At 33.0% G+C, this 25,803-nt stretch overlaps 1 protein-coding gene across 1 annotated transcript in view; it reads right to left on the reverse strand.

Annotated features, from left to right (window-relative positions):
• ASCC3 (activating signal cointegrator 1 complex subunit 3) overlaps positions 1-25,803 on the reverse strand; it is a gene marked incomplete at its 3' end in the record, with an annotated part of 321,972 nt that overhangs the window by 207,602 nt on the left and 88,567 nt on the right. Inside the window, exons 10-12 of the mRNA XM_080700024.1 lie at positions 13,542-13,706; positions 4,856-5,032; positions 1,873-1,944 (exon numbers count right to left, since the gene is read on the reverse strand). Coding sequence (XP_080556150.1) covers positions 1,873-1,944; positions 4,856-5,032; positions 13,542-13,706 — 414 coding nt within the window. The remainder of the gene's footprint in view (positions 1-1,872; positions 1,945-4,855; positions 5,033-13,541; positions 13,707-25,803) is intronic.

A 25,803-nucleotide genomic window follows, 5' to 3' on the forward strand; every position in this document is an offset into this window, starting at 1 on the left:
TTAAGATAATTTTTGAGCTGGGCATGGTAGTGCATGTTTGTAATCCCAGCATTTAGGGGGGCTAAGACAGGAGAATCACGATTCGCAGAAAGCCTCAGCTACTTAGTGAGGCCCTTTGAAATCCAGTAAGACCCTGTTTTAAAAATAAAGAATAAAAAATAAGGCTGAGTGGCATTTTGAGATTGGAGGCAGAATGCCCCTGAGTTCCATCCCCAGTACCGCATAAATAAGTAAACAAACAAACAAACAAACAAACAATATTTTTTATCAGCTTCAGATACTTATTCAGAGCTAAGGAAGAAAAAGAGCTAAAAAAAAAAGAACAGATACTATTATTCTTAATAATTTTAAATCACTTTAATATAAAATTGGGATAGAGGAGGGACTCCAGATGATGGAGGAGAAACCTCAGTGGAGCCAGGAAGGATGTCTAAGGGAAGGAGAGGAAGAAGACTGCAGTTCATTAATAGAATTACTACCATCGACTATGTGTACATATGTGAATATAGTAACACCAATCTCAGTACTCTGTATTGGGAAAGGGGGAAACAGGAGGCTGGAGGGGGGCACCAAGTGATGGGTACATGTATATCACTGTCAACATGATTTTTTTATGATGTGAGACTATAATGTACCAACTAAAGCACATAAAAATGATCAGGGTTCCTTAATTTTTCAATTAAATGGTTAATGAAATATCAAAATTTAAATTTAAAATGGTTTAAACTAAACAGGGAAAGGAAATCCCAAATAAAGATAAACTGATAAAACCAAGCACTTTTTGTTAAGATTAGTTGCAAAATGGATTTTAAAACTGTTTCCTAAAAAAGATCTAAAGTCTCAAGGACACTTAGTAAGTGGTATCCCATGTTTTCAAGTGTAATGCATCTTTGATTTGTTTTATATATTGAACCTACAAATGAGATTTGGTCTGGTGGGAAAAAAAGACTCATGCACTTAAGGAATTCATAAGCACCATCAAATAATACAAAGTGTTATGTATTTCAATTAATACTGCTTCACAAAAACAGTAAAAATAATGTAATATTAAAATTTTTTACATATGTAAGAAAATATGAATTAAAATTATGGTATAAGAGCAGGGTGTTTTTCTTTAAAAAATTAAAAGAAGCCAGGTGTGGTGGCACACCCTTGTAATCCCAGCATTCAGGAGGCTGAGATAGGAGGATGGAGGTTTGCAGCCAGCCTCAGCTACTTAGTGAGGCCCTCTGCAACTCATTGAGATCTGGTTTCAAAATAAAGAATAAAAAATAGGGAAGGGGGTGTAGCTCGGGGATAGAATGCCCCTGGGCTCCACCCCCAGTACCACACACACAAAAAAAGATGAAAAGAAACGTGTCGAGAAAAAATCTTTTTCTTTTCACAAATATTTAATAAGATGATGGCAAACAAAGTAGCATGACCTATCAATACTATCAATATTATCTGTAAATATTTTTATGAGTTACATGTCTACTTATTTTACTCATTGGGCTTAAACACTTATTCAGGAATACAACTTGAGACACTCTCTCAGAATTATAGAAGAATTTTACATGGAGGACCTGAAAATTAATAATTTTTATCATTAAGCACTCTTTTAAAATAGGTAAAATAAGTCGGGTGTGGTGGCGCACGCTAGTAGTCCCCATGCTTGGGAGGTGGAGACAGGAGGGTCATGCAGGTTCAAAGCCAGCCTCACTGGCTTAAGAGACCCTGTTTCCAAATAAAAAAAATACATAAAAATAGGTCTGGGAGTGTAGCCCAGAGGTAGAAGGGTTTCCAGGAACCTCAGTACCACCAAAATAAATAAATAAATAAATAAATAAATAAATAAATAAATAAATAAATAAATAAATAAATTAAGTGTACCTGGTGTCCAGCCTTTACTTGCTTCAAAACACTTTCATAGCATACTTCATCCATGTTATTCAACTGCTGCATCTTAAAAAATTTAAAACATAAAAAAATTATAAACTGTTTAATTACAAATAAAATCATGCCAACTATAATACATCCTTTTAATTTTCAGTCTAATTAGTATATAGAAGCAACAAACACAATACAAACACAATAGAAATATCTAACACAGAACAATCCATAAGAAGCAAACACAATGCATTTAAGAAACACTTTAGTAAAGTACCTCAAACCTTACTTTGAGAGTATTATTTAATAGGGCCAAGTTTTAAAAGGACAATATATTTAAAGATAATATACAAGTGAGTTAAGTATATTTTAGAATATAATTTTAAAGTCCTCTCTGCTTTCCCTAGAAAAACCAACTCTTTAGGCTGTTTTTATTTTATTTTATCCCATAGACTATACACCTTCCCTGTATAAGACTCAAAGTTTCAAGGATTCTATAGGTAGATGCCAAAAGATATTTAGAGCTGGAACCTAAGGAAAGTACTATTTTATTTTCATCTTCCCTGTTTATGATGAGAAAGCTTCTAATCAAAAAGGTAAGACAGCTAAGTTAAAAACGTAGACCAAACATATGTCACTTAACATTTATCCACAAGCATTTGGAGGGGATAACAAGGGTCAGGTATATCTGAAATGACTATGATTTGAATTTTTTTGTTTCACTAGAGTAAAAACCTAAAAATTCTTAGTCTGACAGTGGCTAAATACGATGAGATTATCATAAAATAATTTATGCCTTTCACTTTCCCCTGATAAATCCCAATCACTTTTTCAATATACCTGGGGTTGAGTTCTGGCCAAACCATTTTTTCGAATTAGAAAGACTTACTAAAAAGTAAGTAATTAAGTGCATTAGTTAAAAGCACTTTCTCATACTCTCTCATAATAACTGAATCATATTGAGTTTCTGAATGAAACAGAAATCTAAAAAAATTCTTTTCATAATAAATGACACAATAACTGGTTACAAAATATGTTGGCAACACCCTGGAGAAATGCTTACTGATTACCAACTGCAGTTTTCAACCAAGAATAAAACTAATAAATTTTAATAAGATAAAAATCTACATTTATAACAAACATAATATACTGTTTATAATCTACATGAATGTAACTTTTTAATTTCTAAATCTTCAAAAAAATGGCAGTTTATCATCTAACACCAAGACTTTCATGAATGTAATGCTAATATGCTGTGATGAAAACTACTTTAATTTAAATAGCTTTAAGGGATTTATCAATTTATATGATGCAACTGCAAGAAAATATGGCTTAAAATGGCTGACAAACATCTGAAATTATTTTTTCTTAACATCTCTCTGTGATAAGCAGCTGCTGTCATTTAAGTTATAAAGCTAAAACAATATAAAGCTATAAACAGTTCTACATTTGTTGTAATGATACATTAAAATGAACTAAGTAATCAATTATTTATCAATACATGACCAATGACCAAAAAGAAAAAGAATAAAACCAAGCAGCAAATAAAAAGAACACTTAAAACAATTCATGAGGGTTGAAATACACATATCATAACTATTATCATATCATAAATTACATACTTTTGTGCATAAATTTGAAAAGGCTCTCTACAATTTAAAAGCTATCCCACTTTTATGCAATGCAGCTAAAAACATTATTTATTGTAATAATGCCATTTCTGATATTTATGAGTTGGATATTTTACTTATAGTAGTATAAAGATGGCTCAATTTTATTATTAAAATTTTTTTTAGACAAGAAATAACAGAAAACAAGACCAGTTGGACATAACAATACATGATTTCCTTTTGTTTTCTTTGTGTGTGTGTGTGTGTGTGTATGTGTGTGTGTGGTGTTGGGGATTGAACCTAGGAGCATTCTACCTCTGAGCTACACCTCCAGCCCTATGTATGTATGTATGTGTGTATGTATGTATGTATTTTACATAGAAACAGACTCTTGGTAAGTTGCTAAGAGCCTCACTAATTTGTTGAGGCTGACTTTTAGCATGTGTGCTTCTCTTGTCTCAGCCTCCAAGTATGGGGATTATAGGCATGTACCAATACACCCTCTAACGCTATTTCTTTTAAAGAAAAATATGTTACTGGACAGACTAATAAATAATAAATTTTAAACAAAGTAGTTCCTTTATATTATAAAGTAGGTCTATAGTAAATACCATAGTAGTGCAAAAAGTTCCAGATGTACTACTTAAGGAATTAGATAAACAAAAATTTTTAAATACTATATAGAACTTTAGAAATGCCATTTATATACACAATTCATATGGCAATTCAGTTATAGAATATTGTAAAGCAGGGTATATCCCCTATGGTCGCTACAGTGAATTTCTTTTTCCTTTTTTATTTGTTTGTTTTTTGTGATACTGGAGATTGAACCCAGAGGCATTTTATTACTAGCTATACCCCAGCCCTATTTTATTCTTATTTTGGAACAGAGAGTCACTATGTTACAGAGGGCCTTACCAAGCTGTTTCAGGATGACTCTGAATCTAGAATCCTCCTGCCTCAACCTCCCAAGTACTAAAATGATAGGTATGCACTACAACTAAGAGCTTATAAAATTATTTTTCAATTGCTTAAAAAATTGTGAGGTCTTATTATTTGTTTTAAGTGAATATTATATCAAAACGTGTATGGTTAGTTAAATTAGAGCTTTTATTATTTTAAAATAGGTTTTAATCAAATCAAAGTAACTTTTTGAAACTTAACAGCTGAGAGCACAAAACATACATTGAAAGCAGCAATGCAAACTATATCAACTTTCTATGAGGACTTATTCTAAGACCAACCATCAGGAAGTATGCTTTTGTCTAGAATATCGCTGATATCATATTTTATAGTCTCTAATTCTAGACTATTAATCCTTAGTAAGTCAACAGAAACATTAGTAGAAAAGAAGAATTATTAAAATGAGTATTTACCTTATTTGCACTTTTAATTCCCAAAAAGGTCTGTCCAAGAGGTACTGGTCGAAAACGGCCATCAAAGTAGAAAAGTCCAATGTAAGGGTTAACATGTAGAAACGTGGCAACATCGAGGTAGTTGGGTAAGGTTGCAGATAACCCAAGAATTCTTATCATACTCTGTGTAGATTCAACCTATATGGATTATTTAAATTAGAAATTATTTTAATTATGAGATATTTAAATTAATTTAAATAAAAACTATATCATATGGCCTATTAATTGGACTTTCTAAATACCAGAGAAGTAAATGAATTCAGATATCAACTGGGGGTCTTCTCATGTGAACATTTGTAGTTCATAATTTACAGTGTTGATTCAATAGAATCTGTAACCACTCTAATTAAAAATAGACATAAGAATTTATATTAGATAGCTATAAGAACTTTCTAGCCATGGACTACATAATTAGGTCACAGAAATATTAATAAATTCCCCAAACTAATAGTCATATAAGACAAATTCTGACTACAAATAATATAACTAAAAAGATAAAAACAAGGTTTATCCCATGATGCAGTTATCAACTTCAGAGAAGTTTTCTGAAAAGCTGTTGATAAATTTGTATAGATTAGGAAATTTAATGAGTATAAACAAAAAAGTCCAATTTGAATTATATTAATACTTCCAGAATCAACATCCATCAACACCAGGTTAGTATCTAACCTGTACATACTGGGGATGTGGCACTGAATGAAACACAGAACCACATGTGCAGAGACTATTTGTAGAGTTATAAAAAGGGAGAATCAAAAACTGAGATAGTGGAGTGAAAACTAAAATATATACACATATGCAACATCTTATTAGTGAAATTGTTTCAACTGAAGAAATATTAATTAGAAAAACCCCAATAAAACCTCACCAAAAGCAAAGAACTCTAAATAATGGGATATATAATCATCATTATACCTACTTAAGATACTTCCATCATAGCATATAGTAATTAGAATAATATTTGTAATTATACTATAGTTCCATATAGTGCCGTAGGGATTTGAAAAGAAATCAGTGATATTTGGTATTAAAGTGATTTAAAACACAGAATTTACTGGTTATAATTTAAAGCTCTTTTGATACGAAGCATGTGATACTCTGGCAAACATCAGAGGCATTTTTTTCTGCTAAAATTCAATTTTTTGTGCCAAAACCTATAATTTAATGCTAAAGTATATCTCAGCACTTAATATAATTAAGCTCTTTAAAAAATGCTTTTTAAAAATTTTATGTCTAAGCCAAATCTCAAAGTTCTTTATACACCAGAGATATTTATCTAAAAAGTACTCATTGTTGAACACAATAAAAATTAATATTTTTAAGATTCCTCTTTCTTATTAGCACAAATATCAGGGAGTAAACTTTTATGATGTTACCCTTGTTTGTACAGTGTTTTATGTTTATGATGTTACCCTTGTTTGTACAGTGTTTCTACTCACTGAAAGCAAAATCACTTAGGAAGCCAATCAGCATTAGTTCAACATTGTTAAATACAACAAACTCAGGATTTCTTATAATTTTATCTTTCCCCAAACTTTCCCCACCACTTTAAATGTATTGTAAATTTAATCTCTAATTTAGGATATAATTTCAAATAATTAGCCGAATTCACATTGCACTGGAATGTCACAGTGCTATTAGTTACAAATGTTGAAGTATGATGTGAAACACTGCCATCTACTGGGAACATCTCATAATCACAAATAGAAACTGCTTTTTATTAAAAGAGGACTGCACTAGTACTTCGTAAAGAATCACATACACTTATGTCAAGAAAATGGGAAAGATCAAATAGTTTTGTGTGGCTGGAACCTTTAGTAGTGTATAAATATATAAAAGTTAAAATTAGATAAATCAGGCTTTAATAGTCTTCAATATCCAACTAAAGAATTCAACATTTTTTTAGGGTAATAATATGGTGGAAAAGACTTACATAGCAGTTGGAAAGTACAAAATAAGAATTTTATTACACTATGGATAAAATGTGAACCAGAAATTAACATATTATAACATTATAATTATCAATTATATAATTAACATATTCTATATTGATATCACATACTATATATTTTATTTATAAGTAATTGTTATACAATAAGCAACAAACCTAAAATATATAACTTTATAACTTGTAATATGTATAAGTTATAAACAGAAAATTATACTATTTACACACTTAAAATTTATAAAAAATTATGAATATATGATTGCTCTGTGTGTGTGTATGTGTATGTACAGAAAGGATAAGCAGCAACAATGCATTTTATTTTTCCTTCTATGAGGGTGTGCTCAGGAAGTCCTGGTTAAATCCCTTTATATACATGTAAATGACAGTATGGCTTCCTGGAAAACATTACCAAGTTATTTAAGTATCAAAGTAAAAAAATCAAAGCATTTCATGATCAAAACAATTTTCTTTTGTATAGAAGATGTCCTGAATGCTTCTATTTGGGATCTTATATATAACATTTGGGCCAAAGCACATCCTCTGTAGCAAGAAAAGATCTAGAGAATAGAGATGGAAATTTCAGACTACTCTGTGTCTCATAATCATCTGTATCCTAGAAATTATACTTAAATTGAATATTAGCTAAAATCTTTGAGTTTTATAAATCTGCTTTTGAACATTTCAAGTCTTTATATTTTATGTATGTGAGTGCATATATACTTTAAATTTATATAGTAAAAAGTGATCCCAACATCTCTCCAATTCCAAACATTTCTCCAATTCCATGTCTACTTTAAGAAACAGCTTTTCTAGCTTGCTGCATTTCCTTTTATGTATATGCTCTTCATTCTACACTAGCTAAAATCTAAATATAAGGGAGAACTTTGTCTTGTTTACTAATGTACCAGGTATTGGGAATGGTCTAGGAAGATTTGAGAAAGCTATGATTATTAATATATTCCAAAAATTGGGTGAGGGGCAAATCTGTGAAAGGACTTGGTTTCTGCCTAGAAGCAGGCAATTATTCCCATGTAAATTAACCTAGCTAAAGGTAATTAGCAGGTCTATAGGAGAGGGGAACTAGGACTTCCTCATCCTCATTCTAAAGACAGGTTTACATAATAATTGGAAAATCTAGCTAGGATAGGAGGAGGGGTCGACCTTCAAGACAGGAGACACCTTGCCAAACCTTGCTGGGGGAGGAACCTTACAGAGACATTTATTAAGTCAGAATTACATAAACAAGATGGAGGTCATGGGTATAAAAAGTCAGGTCCACATGTTGTATCTTTGGTAAGGCATTCATTTGAACCCCCCCCCCCCCCACAATGCCATTCTGGCATGGGGCTGTTAACTATCTTCTGTATTTCTATCTTTTTAATCAACTTCTTTAAATCTCCAGTAAGAGTCCAGGCTAATGTGTAGCTCAGGACAAGAACCTGCGCTTTTTTCTGTTTTTCTGTTTTTTGGGTTTTGTGGTGGTTTGAGGGAAATTGTGTCCAGGACCCTAACAGGGGTCCCCAGGGACAGTTTCCCCAAAACCATAACATTCCCAAACCATAACACTACTATATCTAAAGTACCTAGAACTATGTATCTGGAACATGATAGGTGCTTAATTAATACTTATTAAATGAAATAATGTATATATTGCACAAAAATGGGGTTATATTATATAAATAGGACAGCTTGCTTTTTCAGTGAAAAATGTAACATGAATATTGCCCTGTTACTTCATTCTTCTTAAGCACAGTAAAGTGGAATGTCATTATATGAATACATTATAATTTAATAAAAAGCTTTTTCTACTGTTGAACATTTGGGTTGTTTTCAAAATATTTTATTTTAAAAGAGAGCTTTGGGCTCAGTGGTAAACCACTTGCCTAGCAGCCCAAGGAAGGAAAGGAGGAAGGAAGGAAAAGGGAGGAGAGGAAAGGGTAGGGAGGGGAGGGGGAGCTTCAATGAATACCAGTATTTATGAATAATAGTATTAATATGTCTCTTCAATTTTATGCTATAATTTCCATAGGTTAGATTTCTGTAAGTAAGAATACAGGGTTAATTGTAGTGGATGTCCTTAAATTGCATTCTATTTTCATTTCTGCTCATCTCATAGAAATATTGATTTGGATTCATTTTAAGCATCTTTCCTATACTTCTCCCTGTTCTTATTTCTACTATAAAATTGTTTTGTAGTTTTAAAGGTTATTTTCTCATTGATTTATAAAAATTTGTTAAATACAAATGATACTAAAGATTTATGTGTTATAAATAATATCTGCTATTTGGTCTCTTTCATTTTAAGTTTTGGGGCCAATAATCCTTACTAGTCAGAATATTTTAATATTTGCCTATTCAAATGTGGCATAGGAATGTTTCATGTTGTTTATAGATTTTTACCCCAAGGTTACAAAAATAAAATCAAAACCCCTCTCCTATATTTTCTTCAATGCAGTGAGAGTTTTGTTTGATATAATTAAACCATTAATCTGCCTAGAACTGTGTGGTAAATTTACCAGAGGGAATATAAACTAATATTTCAAAACTTGTTTTATACTATAAAACTTTCTAAAAGTTTTGTATCTGCCTTTTATATATTAAAGTCCCATGCCTATAAATCAGATACTTACAAAATATGAAATAGCTGTTAATCAAAGTAGATATTGGGATTGGAAAGAATGTTAGGAAATAGAAAAAGTTTGCCTACAACTTCCAGGATTTTAGCTTGAGCACAGATGGAATGCAACTCCATACCTAAGTATGCAGAAATGTGACAGTTCTAAAATGGTTGGCAAGAGATATTTATGGGCAATCAAGGTAGAAACATACAACTGAATGTCGATGTTGATGTGGCTAGAAGTCTGCAGGAACACACACACACACACACACACACACACACACACACACACACATACACACACACACACACACACACCATCCCTAATATGAAAGTCTTAAATGGAAAACACTAACAAATTTTAACTCTTTTGAATATCAACGTGCTATCATGAATGGAAGATTCCACACCTAAACTTATAGGTCACAGTCAAAATGCAGGAACATTAAAAATACATAAGATGTATGTGAAAAGTAAATATATTTTGTGTTTAGATGTAGGTACCAAAGATATCTTGTTATTCAGATGAAAATATTCTCAAATCCAAAACTATAAATTTTGAAACATTTCTAGTCCCTGACAGAGGACATGGAGGAAGCCTGAAAAAGGAAAAGTCCTGAAAGAGTTAAAGGAAATTCTAGGAAAGGTGGAATCCTCCAAAAACTCTGGGTGTGACTCAGGTCCTAGAATTTGCCCTCCAAGGCCAACCAGTGAGAACAGGGGGATGATCTTAATCAGGAGTCCTAAAATGTCTCAGGAGGTCCTTTTGTCTTGCTTATGATCTATTCCCTACCTAGTACCCACCCCCCATTGTATTTTGGTGTTTACTCTTTCCCATGTGGATTTGAGAATTTACCTAACTGGAGAAGGGGATAAAAAAAACTTAGTTTTAGAGAATAAAATTGTCAGTTGCAAGAGAGGTAATTATCCCAGTCATTAATTCAGGTCTCTCCCTCCCATTCCCTGGAGAGGAATCTCTGACGAGTCCCAAGTTTAGACACTATACCTAAAGATTCAGGTAATATAGGCATAAAGGTATTGTCCCAAGATAGTGTGTGTGTGTGTGTGTGTGTGTGTGTGTGTGTGTGTGTGTGTTTCACCAGGGATTAAATACAGAGACATTCGACCTCCAAGATATACCCCTAGCATTATTTTATTTTTTGTATTTGAAACAGGGTCTTGCTATGTTGCTGAGAGTCCTGCTAAGTTTGTTAAAGCTGTACACATCCATATGTATAAGAAGATATCTTAGGGATGGATGGGACCTAAGTTTAAACATAAAATTGATTTACTTAAGATCCTCCTCTCTCAACCTCCCAAGTACTGGGATTATAGGCATGCACCACCATGCCCAGCTTCTAGGATAAATGTTTAGAATGAAAAGAAAAGATGGAAAGTCACAGTCTTGGAAATAGTAAACATTTCAAGGGTGAAAACAGAAAACAAGCAAGGGAACCTGAGAAAGTGAAAAAAAGTTGCAAGATTGATGAAATGATGAGTAGTATCAAATATCAAAAATTAGTAATCTAAAAGTTTTTAAAAATAGGCTTAAGAGCTATCTTTTGGTATTTCGTTTTCTTATGTTCAAGCATTGACCAGGCTATAGTGGTTGAAAATTAAAAGGGAAACAGTAACTATAGGTTAACGTTACAGTTTGGGAGAATATGGTTGTGGGGAAACTGTTCCCTGGGAACCTCTGCAAGGGTCCTGGACACACTTTCCCCCAACTCATAACAAAACACAAAATGACAAAAAAACAGAAAAACTGCAGGTTCTTGTCCTAAGCTAAGAATAAATGTGCATAGCTTGGACAGTTGCTGAAGATTTAAAGAAGTTTATTAAAAAGATAGAAATACAGAAAATAGTTACAGCCCCATGCCAAAATGGCATGGGGGGGTGGCCCTGGCCAACTCACCACTCCCAAGATACAGCACATGAACCTGACTTTTTATACCCATGACCTCCATCTTGTTTACTTAATTCTGACATCATGAACGTCCCTGTAAGGTACCTCCCTTTATCCTGTAAGGTACCTCCCCCAGCAAGGTGTGGCAAGGTGTCTCCTTTCATGAAGGGCAAGATCAAACCCTGCTCCAACCTCCCTAGATTATCATGTAGATCTGTCTTTAGATAAAGGCCTAGTTCTCTTCTCCAAAGATCTGTCTTTAGATAGAGAAAGGCCTAGTTCTCCTCTCCTAGGAACTTGTTAATCACCTTTAACTAGGTTAATTTACATTGGAATAGTTGCCTGCTTTTAGGCAGAAACCAAGTCCTTGCACACATTTGCCCCTCACCCAATTTTTGAAATATATTAATAATCATAGCTTTCTCAAATCTTCCTAGGCCATTCCCAATACTGGTACAATTGATATTTCAAAAATTCAAGTAGTAGAGAACTTTATTATACATACATTATTGGAAAACGATATTTTAAGGCAGATTTTTTGGTAAAGGTGAAAGGGATTTGCAATTCTTTTAAGCCAAGGAGACAGTTTCCACTGAGAAGAATAAATTAAAGATAGAGAAAAAAGAAAAGGGGCAACTTGCAAGACTGAAAGAAATGGGGTCCTCGGCAAGGAGAGAAAGTACCTCAGAAAACAGTGTAGAGATGGGTATGCTCATGAGGGTGAGAGGAGAGGTGGGTTTTTTATTTTTACTTTTTTCTGGTAAAGTTGAGAAAAGGAAGAAATGGAAATTGAGGGAGTTCAAGCATGAAGGACTCAATTTCCTTTTGGTAAAAAGTGCTGCAATGGAAGAATGAGGCAAGATAGGTTAAGAAAGAGTGATAAAGGAGAATGATGAAATTTAGAAATGATCCTATTAGGGAAAAGAATAGAAACTACTTAGTAGTTACAGAGTAATCCCAGAAATTTAGGCAATTTCAGAGTCCATGCATGTATAGTGCACATCATGGTCTGAAGGTATACAGACACAGTCTACATCACTGTGTGATTTTCCCCAGGAGCGATCAGCAGTGTGGCTAAGGTACAGAAATTGTTTCAGTTGATTCACTTTGTCATTTTGCCAGGTTAGTTAAGGTTACTGATGACAGTACTTGGCAAAGAAATTTTCGTTATTTCAGATAAAAATAAAGGCAGGGGAATATAAGAGCAAAGACATCAACTTATGGGAGTCAAGAAAGCAGATATCTTGATGTTGAAAAACTTACGTTCAACTAACATACATATGTATAAATACACATTCCAAAACTCATGAGTATTTTAAGAGATTGTATCCTTTACTTACTGAAAAGAAGCACTGAAAGAAAATATCATGATTGGTGAATTTAGTAATTCTGGTTTAGACTATTTAATAAACTATCAGAAAAGCCCTAAACTAGAAAAAACAAGTTCATGTCCCCTATTAAAAATATTAGTTAAAATTATACCTACAATGCCGGGCGTGGTGGCGCACACTTGTAATCCCCCGCACTTGGGGAGGTGGAGACAGGAGGATTGCACAGGTTCGAAGCCAACCTCACTGGCTTAAGAGGCCCTGTTTCCGGAAAAAAAAAAAAAAAAAAAAAGTTTGGGAGTGTAGCCCGGAGGTAGATGGGTTTCCAGGAACCCCAGTACCAAAAAAAAAAAAAAAAAAAAAAAAAAAAAAATATATATATATATATATATGTATATACACACAGAACAATCATATTTCATTTTCTCTAATATATTTAAAATATAAAACGTGCAGATTTGGGGCATTAGGAGAGATCAAACTAGTAACATTCACCTATGTTCTATTATGTTTTAATTTTGATTAGTCAATTAGATCTAGCTTTACAACACTAATTTAGTTATTACGAAGCTTTCCTGTATTTATTATGGTTAAAGTGACATCAATAAAAAAGATTTGGAAGAACAGAGAAATCTTAATATGAAAATAAAGGTTTATAATAAAAACTACTTAGTAGTCACAGAGTATTCCCAGAAATCCAGGAAAATTCGGAGTCCAAGCATGTATAGTGCACATCATGGTGTCCCATACTAAAGGTTTCCCATAATGTGCATTACTACTTCCTTTGAATGCTACATTTTAAGTTTAGAACTTCTTTATGCCTCCACAATTGCTAATGGATAACTTACCTGCCGTAAAGTACGTGCAACTATGCTTTCTAACACTGGCCCTCTGTCTTCATGCAGCAAATGAACTTCATCAAGTATGAGGAGCTTCACAATTTGTGAAAGAGCAACATCCCCAACACTCTTTCTTGTCACTACATCCCATTTTTCTGGTGTGGTCACAAGCATCTATAAAACAGGAAAAGAAAATCAAATTGAAACGTGAAAAAAGTGACAGATTATTTCAACTGCATCATCCAAAAAATATTTAGCCACTTCTGTATAGATCAGATCAAATAGGATGTGTTTAAAATATCTCAGAATAACATCTAATCTAATTCACTGTAGACAATAGTGAATTCAAGAAGATCATTCCTTACAGTATGATTTTAAACAAAAAGATCCTGAAGATAGGATATCAGTAAACTGCAGTATGAAATGTACACACTACACTTTAAAAAAAAAAAACTCTTACAATGTCTTTTAAAGCAATATATTTTGGTAATGGTCTTTATTTAGAAAAGGATTAGAAAATGACAGCTTTAAAAGGAAAATAAAGAAACAAGAATTCACTGCTCATCAGTATTAGGCCTATTCAAATCTGGATAAACTACTATTGATACACAGTTTTTAACTCTCACATTTAGTAACATTTTTTTAGTAAAAACATTTTATATGAAAGCTAATATTTTATTATCAAAAACTGATATAAAATATAACTGGCACATAGAGGAAGCCAAACAGTGGGTCTCTGAAGATCAGGGAATTCAGAGCACGAAGTTGGCCCAAGGTATTTATGTAAACTTCATAGAAGCATACCATTTAGAATGAAGCTGGTATTATAAATATATTTACTTTTTATATAATGAATTGTTTGGATCCTCTAAAAGCACACTGTGGCTGAAAAGGATGGGAAGTTTACCATCCTTGTAGGCAGTTGATTAGGAAATAAGCCAATTAATCTGAGGATGGCTCAAAAAATGCAGGAAGGGGACACTTGAAGCAAACACTTCAAAAAACCCCATGTACATTCGTGAAGATAGCAATACCAATTTCAAACTTATGAACAGGGAGGGAGAAGAAAAGGACATGATCCTGAGGAAAGTGTACCAGGTGTTATGTGCACATATGTTTCTATCACACTAAACTTCAATATGATATATGGTTACAATGCATCAATAAAAGTATATTTATACATTTATAATTTTTTTTGGTACATTATAGACTCACATTATAATGTAGTTCACAGTGATAGGGACAGAAATGCATACAGCACTTGGTAAGCTTAAAAGTACATTTTCGAAATCAAAGCCAAAGTTTCTCTTAGCCAGTATCACATTATGTAGATAGATAATCAACAATTCAACCATGCTCTGCAGGGTTAACTGAGATGGAATTCAAATTGTTCTCCAAATTTTAATGTTATTTCACATTGGTTATAAAGTCACTTTATAAAGATAATAATCTTACTTTCTAGATTACAAATGATAATTAAATTCTTAACAAGTATATATATTTATCAATATAACCTGCTGCATTATTAGAGTTTTTTTTAATGAGCTATGTAAAATGCAAACTTTAGCAGTTGCATAGCACATTAATTAACACAGTGGAATGAAACAGATTAAGCAATGTATATCTGAGGTGTGAAATACTACAAATCCAAGACAGCCAATTTACTAAAGCTTTAACATGACAATATTAAAATCACATCAACTTTTACAAAAAAAGTTATGCTCCTAGAATTAAGTATAAACATATGAATAGTAAATTTTGAGATTTAAATTCACTGAAACATTCACTATGCATTAATAGCTTTTATCATATTATAATTTTAAACTGAATTTCTACTCTGAATAATGACAGATACAAAACAATCCAAAGTGTTTATTTTCATAAACACACACACACAAATAACTTACTAATAAATCTTTTATTTAAAATTCCTTGACAAACAAAAACCTATGTTAATAAGGGAGCAATTCTCCTAAACTATAAATTAATGGCACATTAAAATACAAAATAAAAAACTATTTCATTAGTAATAAATATTAACAAAGCTATTCTATTACATTGTACTAAAAAGTACACTTTTTAATAATAAATACACAGCTACCTCACTATAAACTCAAAATAATATTGGAGCACTTTCTTACACTTGAAAATAATATAACAATTAAATTGTAAAATAAAAATTTTCTGAAATCAGAAAGCTATAACACCAAATCTTAAAAATCCTTTCTAGTGATTTTTCTATACTTTGCATTTGGCACATGAAGAAGTGGCTTCAGCTGGGCGTGGTGGCGCACGCTTGTAATCCCCGTGCTTGGGAGGTGGAGATAGGAGGATCATGCAGGTTCGAAGCCAGCCGTGCTGGCTTAAGAAACCCTGTTTCCAAAAAATAAAAAAGTATAAAATAGGTCTGGGAGTGTAGCCCGGAGGTAGAAGGGCTTCCAGGAACCCCTGAACTACCAAATAAAAAAAAAAGAAGTGGCTTCATTTATATTACTATTTTACTATTTCAGTCCTATGAACTACAATTCCTAGAAAATAAAGTGTCACATTTGCTTAATGAATTGGAACTCATGCAAGACATATCCATCTGCTCTTGTATTAGGCCATAAGTTAACTGTCAATATTTTTACTGTCAACTTAAATCTCTCTCAGTACATGTACTTATTCCCTCAGTAGTATAAAAATCATCATTTGAAACTATTCCAATTTAAGCCTGTACACTAGGAAAATGGCATAACTGAAATGCTTATATACCAATATTATACTAAAAATTTGGTGTATTCAATTTTAAAGTTTGCACCAATTTGAAAAAAATAAAAAATAAAAAACCTAAAAACCTAAGACTTGCCTGAACCAGCTTATCTCATAATTCACTTAAACATTACTCTAAAAAATTTTCTTATTGAATTTGTATATAGTAAAATCATAATAATTAGTTTTCCATGAAAGTTTAATGACTATTCAATTATTTTCTAAAGATGAAATATTTCTCCTTCAGACAAAAGAAAAAATACAGCAACATTTTAAATCTGAACTTTTCATAATTATTTGCATAATCTAATAATTGGACACTACACTAAAACCTTTATCAAAACACACCAGACAGGAAGTACTTCATTGAATGAAGAATGTGGTGTTTGGATTCAAGAATTCATAGACTTGTCCCAAATAGAATTCTTTGAATTTTGAACTAAAAATTATGAGAGAAATTGCAAAGCTTCTTACCAAATAATGCCTGCAAGAGGAATGAGTGTTTATTTTACATTCTGCTTTTTCTACCCCTTTATTAACAGACTAATCTAAAGCTCCTTAAAAAGCAAAAAATGCAAACATTCGACAGGTAAAAAAGCTGTCACTGTATCAACCAGCTAGCAATTAGTCAGATGATGGGCTCCAATGTAAGAATGCAGAACTACCAGTCAAACCTTTTCTGGGTTTGCAAGATGAAATTACATTCTTCCTAAATGTATTTTTATATGGAGATAGTTATTTGAGACAAAGATGAAGAAAAATGAATTGTGTTACCAGAGTAGCTTGACAAGGAGCCAAATGATAAGAAGATACCTATATAGTGTTTGGAGGAGAAAGGATAGGAAAAAAAAAAAAAAAGGACAGGGGGGATCAATTGAAGAGCTCAGAATTTTTCTATACTTTCTCAGGAGAGTGGTTTATACATTTACCAAAATCACTGGACTAGATATTATGATTATCTGTTGTTTTATGTAAAGTGAATTCCAACTTGAAAAAGAAAGGTAAAAAGAGAGAACACTAAGAGACAAATCAAATCAAATATGTTGTGTGAATTCCAACTAAAACAAAAAGCGAATGTAGATGGGGGGTAGACTAACTCAATCTAAGACAATATTAAGAAAATTCTATAAAAATCTTTAGTAGAATATAAGTATAAGTAGTATGGATATATTTTTTCAAAGAGGTTATTATCTTTTAAAAATAAACTTCTATTTATAAGTGAAAAATTGACAAGACTATAAAACTAAAAAAAGTAGTTTAAAAAGTAACTTCCTGTTTTAGCAGGAACAAAAGCAGACTGCTACTTTAATATACATTATACAAAATAAATATCAATAAATACTATTTTTTTTGGCAGTACTAGGGATGGAACCCATGAGCATTCTACCTCTGAGCTACACTTCCAGCCCTACTTTTTTATTCTTTATTTCAAAACAGGTTCTTACTAAGTTGCTGAGTGTCTCACTAAGTAGCTAGGGCTTGCTGTGAACCTGAGATACTCTTCTAGCCTCCCAAGTACTAGGATTACAAGCATCTGTTACCATGTCTGGCTCAATAAATATTCCTTTGAAATAAGATAGTAAGCTTTAAAATTTTATTACCTACTAAATAATTCTATCATTCATTTACTTTTTATTTTTATAACATTTTGTATCAGCATGGTGTTTGGATAAAAAAAAACCTTAATAAATCGGAAGCTTTAGTATACCAACAATAAATCCACCAAGAAAGAAATACAGAAAACACTTCCACTCAGGATATCCCACAAAAAAATAAAATACACAGGAATAAACATAACCAAGGAAGTAAAAGACCTCTACAAAGAAAATTATAAAACACTGAAAAAAGAAATCAAAGAAGACCTTAGAAGATGGAAAGATCTTCCATGTTCATGGATAGGCAGAATAAATATCATCAAAATGGCCATATTTCCAAAAGTGATCTACTGATTCAACACAATATCTATTAAATTACCAAGGTCATTCATTCCTTACAGAGACAGAAAAAAAAGTCTTTAAAATACATTTGGAACATCATTTACTTATTTTAAATGCTAAGGCTGAAATTTACAGGTGTGTTCTATTAAACAAACTAATTGCTTCTACCTTCCCAGGCAAGTAGGCTTGAAATCTATGGCTTCTAGGTTTCTTAACCACATGCTACACACACACACACACACACACACACACACACACACACACACCTGCATACTAATGACATTCTCTCAAATTTCATCTTCACATCCCAGACTATTGTCTTGGTGGCTTCAAAATAAATTTCCCAACCTAAATGTATGTGTCAAAGTTTTGTTCACAACATTCAAAGCCATCCTAATGAAAACTCACAACTCTTCACTGTGCATTTAGAATTCAAGATTTTTAAATTTCCTCCCTATCACGTAGTTCTCTAAAATTTTACAAAAATTCTACTTGTAATTCAATTCAAAGTGCAAATCAAATTGTTACATCCTTATCAGTAAACACCTTTCAATTTACCTCAAACAAATAAGTCTCCTCCATTCTTCTATAGGCACTAGATTATTCTGCATAATTTTTTAACAGGTTAATACACTCTATTCTATTTTAATTACAAGTTGAGAAAGATCTAAACATAACTATTTGTCACCTCAACATAGTCATCTGTAGTACATCATCATTCTCTGTGAGTCAAAGTAATTTCCTAAGTATATGCAAATTTACAAATGCAATTGCTTTCTATGCACTAAGAAGGTAAAACATCACTATCAAATACATCTTCAAAATGTATCTTGCAACTGATGAAAATATGGTATATTTAGTTGAAAATATTAGGTATTTACTAACTATGCTATTCAAGACTACTTGCTCAATACATCCTCTGTAGTAAAAATGTCACTCTGAAATTGTTATAAATCACATTATAGGGGTAGGCCAGGCAAAGCTTGCAGGATTTAAGAAGTCTATCTTTTAAAAATAGATAATCATATAACTATCTATTAACTATCTATTAACTATATAACTATCATATAACTAACTAATCATATAATTATCTATTGATCCTTTTGAAAATAGATAATCATATAACGAGTTGGCCAAAAAGCTTACAAATTATATGAATGTTTTAATTTAAAAATTAAATCTAAAATGTCACAAGGTTTAGAGTCCATAAGTATTCATATAATTACAGTTATAACCTCTGATATACAAATGTCAGTTCTGATTGATGGCAACAACCCCTGTAATGGATTCTGACAGTTGGTAGATTATACCTGCCCCCGGGACACTACAACAAATCAGTTAGTTCCAACTACTGCTATTTCTGTATATTTTTATGTTCTCTCTTCTCCCATCAATTCACATGCATAAGTGCATGTACAGCACAGAGTCCTCTCAAGGATGTAGTTATATATTCATCTTACTTAAAATTTGTATTAATTTTAAATATCTTCAAATCTTTTTTAGAACTTTTTAATGTATATTTTAAATTTTTATCTATTTTTTATTATTTCTTTCTTTTTCTTTTTTTAAAATTTTCTTCTCATTTAATAAATACTTACATTTACTTCTCTGTTACTGGTAGTGTTTGAGGGTCTCTCTTCTGGTTTTACCATTATGATTGTTAGATTGATCTCTACTCCTCCCCTTTTATATGCTCTTTCACTAGCTAACATTCATTTTTTAACCACTTAGTTTGGTTTTGTGCTATTGGTTTTTTGTTTTTTATTTGTTTTGTTTTATTTCATTTTTGTTTTTCTTTTTTGTTGTCCTATTTGTTTATTTGCGGTTAGTTTTCTCTAAGATTTCTTGTTATAAATAAGGCCATCTATCCATGTGGTTGTATCTATCAACAGGCTAATCTGGATCCAGTTTCCATTTAATTCTTTATCTTTCCTCGTACATTTGTTCTATCTCCCTCATTTTTTTCTTGAGCTTTTATCTCTTTATAGAATACACCCCAGCAATTTTCCTCTTCCCCTCAGATTCTTCTGTCTTGTACTGTCCCTACTAGATTACCTTTCCTAACCCACACTCTACAAAATAATAGTTTCAACCTGGATTTATACCTTTCAACCTAGAGTAAAAATTCTGAACTTCAAAGATAGCACATCAAAGAACACTCTGCAGCCATTTCCCCAAATAGAGAACAGACCAGAGGATAACCCACCAAATTTCATTCATATACCCCCAGTATACTGACATTGTGCACTGGAGAAAGAGGCACATCTCCCTACAAATTGGAAAGAAGACTTGAAAAGAACAGAGACTTGAGACAACATACTCAATATCAACAAAACAACCAAAATGAAGACAGACCACCCTCCTGACCAGTTAATAAATCCTGTACAATAAGACAACAGCCTAGAGAGGGTAAGCAGGCAAAGACTCTAAAATAACACAGTCATGCCAGATGATATAGCCATTTTAAGAAAGTAGGAAAGACTGAGGTAAAATACCCAATTATAAGAATCAGGTGATGGGGTGTGTCCATACAGCGCCTAAGGAGATGCAGCCTTCCTCGGCGTGAGCGGCCTACGGCCTAAAAAGTGATTCAGTAAAGTGATTCAGCAGAAAATGGGCTAAAGATGGCGCCTGGAGGAAGCTACGAAGGCGTGGTTTCCCCATTCATTATGGGTGGGGAGACTGAGCAGTTTTTCCCTTTCTACCTTTAAAGGAGCTTTCTGCACACATGAATGGCTCATGTACTGGCCTGGGATTGGCTGTGAACTACGTGCTAGTGATCTTTATCCCGGATAGGGTAGGCTATTTCTCATGGAAATTCCCCTCGTGGCTTGGTGCTATATATAGGACTGATTGGAGAGAAATAAATGAGATCTTGCTTGACTTGACTCCCGGCTCGTGGGTTTGTGTTCGAGTCGTCGGTACTCATCATCTCGCCAAGCCCCGCCGCTGTTGGGCTGGATTCCGACAATCAGGCATTTAGAAACTAATCCAAACTTCATCAATAAACACTTAAGACTCCTTGAAAATATAGGGAAAAAAATCCCCCCAAACTATATCCAATCTACACAATCTCACAACAGAACCCACTGAAACAAAGGTGCAGAGGATGCCAGACAAAGAATTCAGAATTTTAATAATTCAATTTGCTAAGTGACCTCAAAAAATAAATCAGAGAGAGCATTCAGGAAAATAAAAACTATTCCATAAATAAGTAACAGAAAATCTGAATGAATTGAGAGAATCAACAAATAATACTATCTAAACTATAGCCAATAGAATAGACCAAATGAAAAACAGGGTCTACATTCAAAACTGAAAATGTAGTCATGAATTTGTTAAAAAATAAGAAGCAGGATCAGAACACGCAAGGACTTTGGGATAATTTTAAAAGACCGAATCTCAGCAGGGCAGCGTGGTGGCGCACCCTTATAATCCCCCCCCCACCCCCCGCTTGGGAGGTGGAGACAGGAGAATAGCGCTGGTTTGGAGCCAGCCTTGCTGGCCTTGCTGGCTTAAGAAACCCAGTTTCCAAATTAAAAAAAATAAATAAAATAGGTCTGGGAGTGTAGCCCAGAGATAGAAGGGCTTCCAGGAACCCCAGTAACACAAAAAAAAAAAAAAAAAAAAAAAAAAAGAATCTAAAAATAATGGGCATTGAAGAAGGCATAGAAGCCAAGAAAGGGAATTAAGAACATCTTTAGAGACATAAGAACAGAAAATTTTCCAAACTTGGAGGAAGATGAGAACATACAAGTATAGGTGGCACCCAGAATCCCAATCAGACAGGGAACAAAGAAGAACATTTTTATTTATTTATTTTTTTTTTTTGGTGGTACTGGGGTTCCTGGAAGCCCTTCTACCTCCCAGCTACACTCCCATGGGCTACACTCCCAGACCTATTTTTTAACTTTTTTATGTGGAAACAGGGTCTCTTAAACCAGCGAGGCTGGCTCCGAACCAGCGCTATCCTCCTGTCTCCACCTCCAAAGCGCGGGGATTACAAGCATGCGCCACCACGCCTGGCGAGGAAGAACATTTTTTATTATCAAAATGTGCAACATTGAGATAAAGGAAAGAATTCTAAAAAAAGTCAAAAGCAAAAAAGCCAACTGACATTTAGAGGTAAAACAATAAGAATTACTCCAGATTTCTCCATTCAAGTACTGAAAGCCAGGAGGGCACAGAGTGATGCACTTCAAACTCTTAATGAAGACAACTTCCAACCAAGACTACTATATCTAGCAAATCTATTCTTCAAAATTGATAGAAAAATAAAAATTTTCCAAGATAAACAAGTTAAGATAATTTATGATGCTCAAACTGGTACTTAAGAAAACACTCACAAAAATGAAGCACAAGGAAGAAATGAATCACATTCAAACCAAAGAAGAAAAGAATATCACCATATGACTAAGCCAAGGAGAATCACTATTGCCCCAAATAAAAAAACTTTATTCAAAATGAAAGGACACAAAAATCATCTCTCCATAGTAACACTAAACATCAGTGGTCTCAACTCCCCAGTTAAAAGACAGTGACTAGAAAATTAGATTAAAACTCATAATCCTACTATAAACTGCTTGCAAGAAATATACCTTATAGGGAAAGAGATTCATAACCCGAAAGTAAAAGAATGGAAATAAGTTTTCTATGGAAATGAAGACACAAGAAAAGCAGGGGTGGCTACTCCCATATCTGACAGAGCAGAAAAAACTATTCCTAAAACAAAGAGAAGGCAGGAAAAAATCAAAATCAGAGCAGAAATTAATGAAATAGAAAACAAACAAAAAATTCCAAAAGATCAACAAAACAAAAAGTTGTTTTTAAAAGGACTAATCAGATTCACAAACCCTTAGCCAACCTAATAAAAAAGGAACAGACCCAAATTTCAAGGATAAAAGATGAAATGAAGATATCACCACAGATAATGTGAAAATCCAAAACATTATTAGAAAGTACTTTGAAAACATATACTCTAATATAATAGAAAACCCAGAGGAAATTGACAAATTCTTAGACAGCTGCAACTTACCTAAACTAGATCAAGTGGACAGAAAAATCTAACCAAATCAATTGGAAGCAAAGAAATGGAACCAGCAATAAAGGGTAACGAAGAGTAGAGGCCCAGATAAATTTCCAGCTGAATCCAAGACCTTCGTAGAAGAACTTCAATGTTCCTAAAGGTATTTTGTGAAATAGAAAAAGGACTACTACCAAATTCATCCTATGAAGCCAGCATCAACTTATTCTCCCAAACAAATAAAGATATTTCAAGAAAAGAAAATTACAGACTAATATCATTGATGAACATAGTTGTAAAATTTCTCAACAAAATATTAGCAACTTGCACTCAGAGGTACAAGAAAATAGTCCACCATGACCAATTAGGCTTTATCCCAGGGATGCAAGGCTAGTTCAACATTCATAAATCAATAAATATAATTTATCACATTAATAGAGTTAAAGGCAAAAATCTCATGATTATATTAATAGATGCAAAAAAGTATAGGACAAAATCCAGCATGGTTTCATTATAAAAAAAAAAACACTAAAAAAATTAAGAATAGAAGGAACCTACATCACAAATGCTATATACAATAAATCCAAAGCCTGAATCATTATGAATGGGGAAAAATTGACAGAATTTCCTTTAAGAACAGGAACAAGATGAGGATGCCCATGAACACCATTCCTATTAGACACAAAACTCAAAACTCTAGGCTCAGCAATAAGACAGGAAAATGGAATCATAGGGATACAAATAGGGAAAGAAGAACTGAAACTACCTTTGTTTGCAGAGGACATTATCCTTTACAAATAAGAGCAAAAAAACTCATCAAGAAGACTTTTAGAAATGAAAAAGTTTTTAGCAAAGTGGAGGATACAAAAAAAATCAACCTAAAAATAATTAATATTTTACACCAATTATGAATCTACTGAAAAAGAATTAAAGAAAACAATTCGATTCAAAATGACCTCAAAAATGATAAAATGCAGCTGCGTGTGGTAGCGCATGCTTGTAATCCCAGCATTTTGAGGCTGACACAAGAGAATCACAGTTCATGGACAGCCTCAGTTACTTAGTGAGGCCCTTAACAACTCAGTGAGACCCTGTTTCAAAATAAAGAATAAAAAATAAGGCTGGGGGTGTAGTTCAGAGTTAGAATGCCCCTTCCTCAGTACCTAAAAAAAAAAAAAGATAAATTGCCTAGGAATAAATTTAAACCAAGAAAATGAAAGTGCTCTATAATAAGATTAAAAATTACTATAGAAAGAGAGTGAAGATTTCAGAAGATGGAAAGACTTCTCAGGCTCTTAGATAGGCAGAATAAATATAGTCAAAATGGCCATACTTCCAAAAGCTATTTATACATTTAACATAATTCTTATCAAAATACTATTGTCATTTTTCATAGACCTAGGGAAATTAGTTAAAAAATAAAATTAATATGGAAAAAGAAAACACCCAAGAATAGCCAAAGCAATTATTAGCAACAAGAATAATACACAGTACATGAATTTAGAGTGTACTAGAAAGCAATAGTAATAAAAACAGCATGGTTTAAGCACAAAAACAGACACATGGACCAAAGGAACAGAATACAAGACTCAGAAACAAAGCCTCATATCTCTAGGTAGTTGACATTTTCTGTATGTGTGTGGTATTGGGGATGGAACCCAGGGGCTTTCTACCTCCTGGCAACCCTACCACAGAAGACAGAGTCTCACCAAGTTGCTGAAAGCCTCACTAAGTAGCTGAGTGACGCTGGCTTTGAACCTGCGCGATCCTTCAGTCTCAGCCTCCCAAGTACTGGGATTACAAGCGTGTGCCACCACGCTCGTCTTAGGTGGTTGACCTTTGATAAAGGTACAAAGACATATACTGGAGAAATGATAGCCATTTCATCAAATGCTATTGAGAGAACTAGCTATCGATATGTAGAAAAATGGAACTAAACCCTAACCTCTCACCCTGCAGAAAAGTCAACTCAAGATGGATCAAAGAACTAGAATTTATACCAAAAACATAGAAACTGCTAGAAGAGCATATAGAATCAACATTCCAACATTTAGGCTCCAAGGGAATTACTGAAGATGATTGGGGGAGGAAGGGAAGGGAACAAAGTCATAAAGAATGCAAGAGTAGAAATAATGCTGTGAACATATTCAACATTGCAAATTACAATGTCAAAGACTTATGGGGTGGGGGTTGGGGATCCAGTGGGGAGAACAAAAGAGTGTGCATGTATTTTTCTAACACTCTGTACCCCAATATGATGTAAAATTACATTGTATTCAATAATAAAGGAAGCACTTTAAAGTGTTATACTGTAATGCCAAAAATGAGTTGATATAAATGTATTTTGTGACTATTCACAATAATAACCAAAATAATACCAATTTCATTTCTTCAAATGAATATCAAACATTCAATATTAAAAGAATGAACTTACTCAAGAACAATTAAAAGTTTATTTGGGTTCTACTTTTGGGAAAGCAAGACAGAATAAAGGAGGAGTCTAAAACCTTAACAAATGGGTGTATTCATTCGAGTCACCCCTCCATGCCAGTCTGGTATG

Source organism: Muscardinus avellanarius, assembly GCF_963383645.1.
Source record: "Muscardinus avellanarius genome assembly, chromosome: 8".
Taxonomy (NCBI): Eukaryota; Metazoa; Chordata; class Mammalia; order Rodentia; family Gliridae; genus Muscardinus; species Muscardinus avellanarius.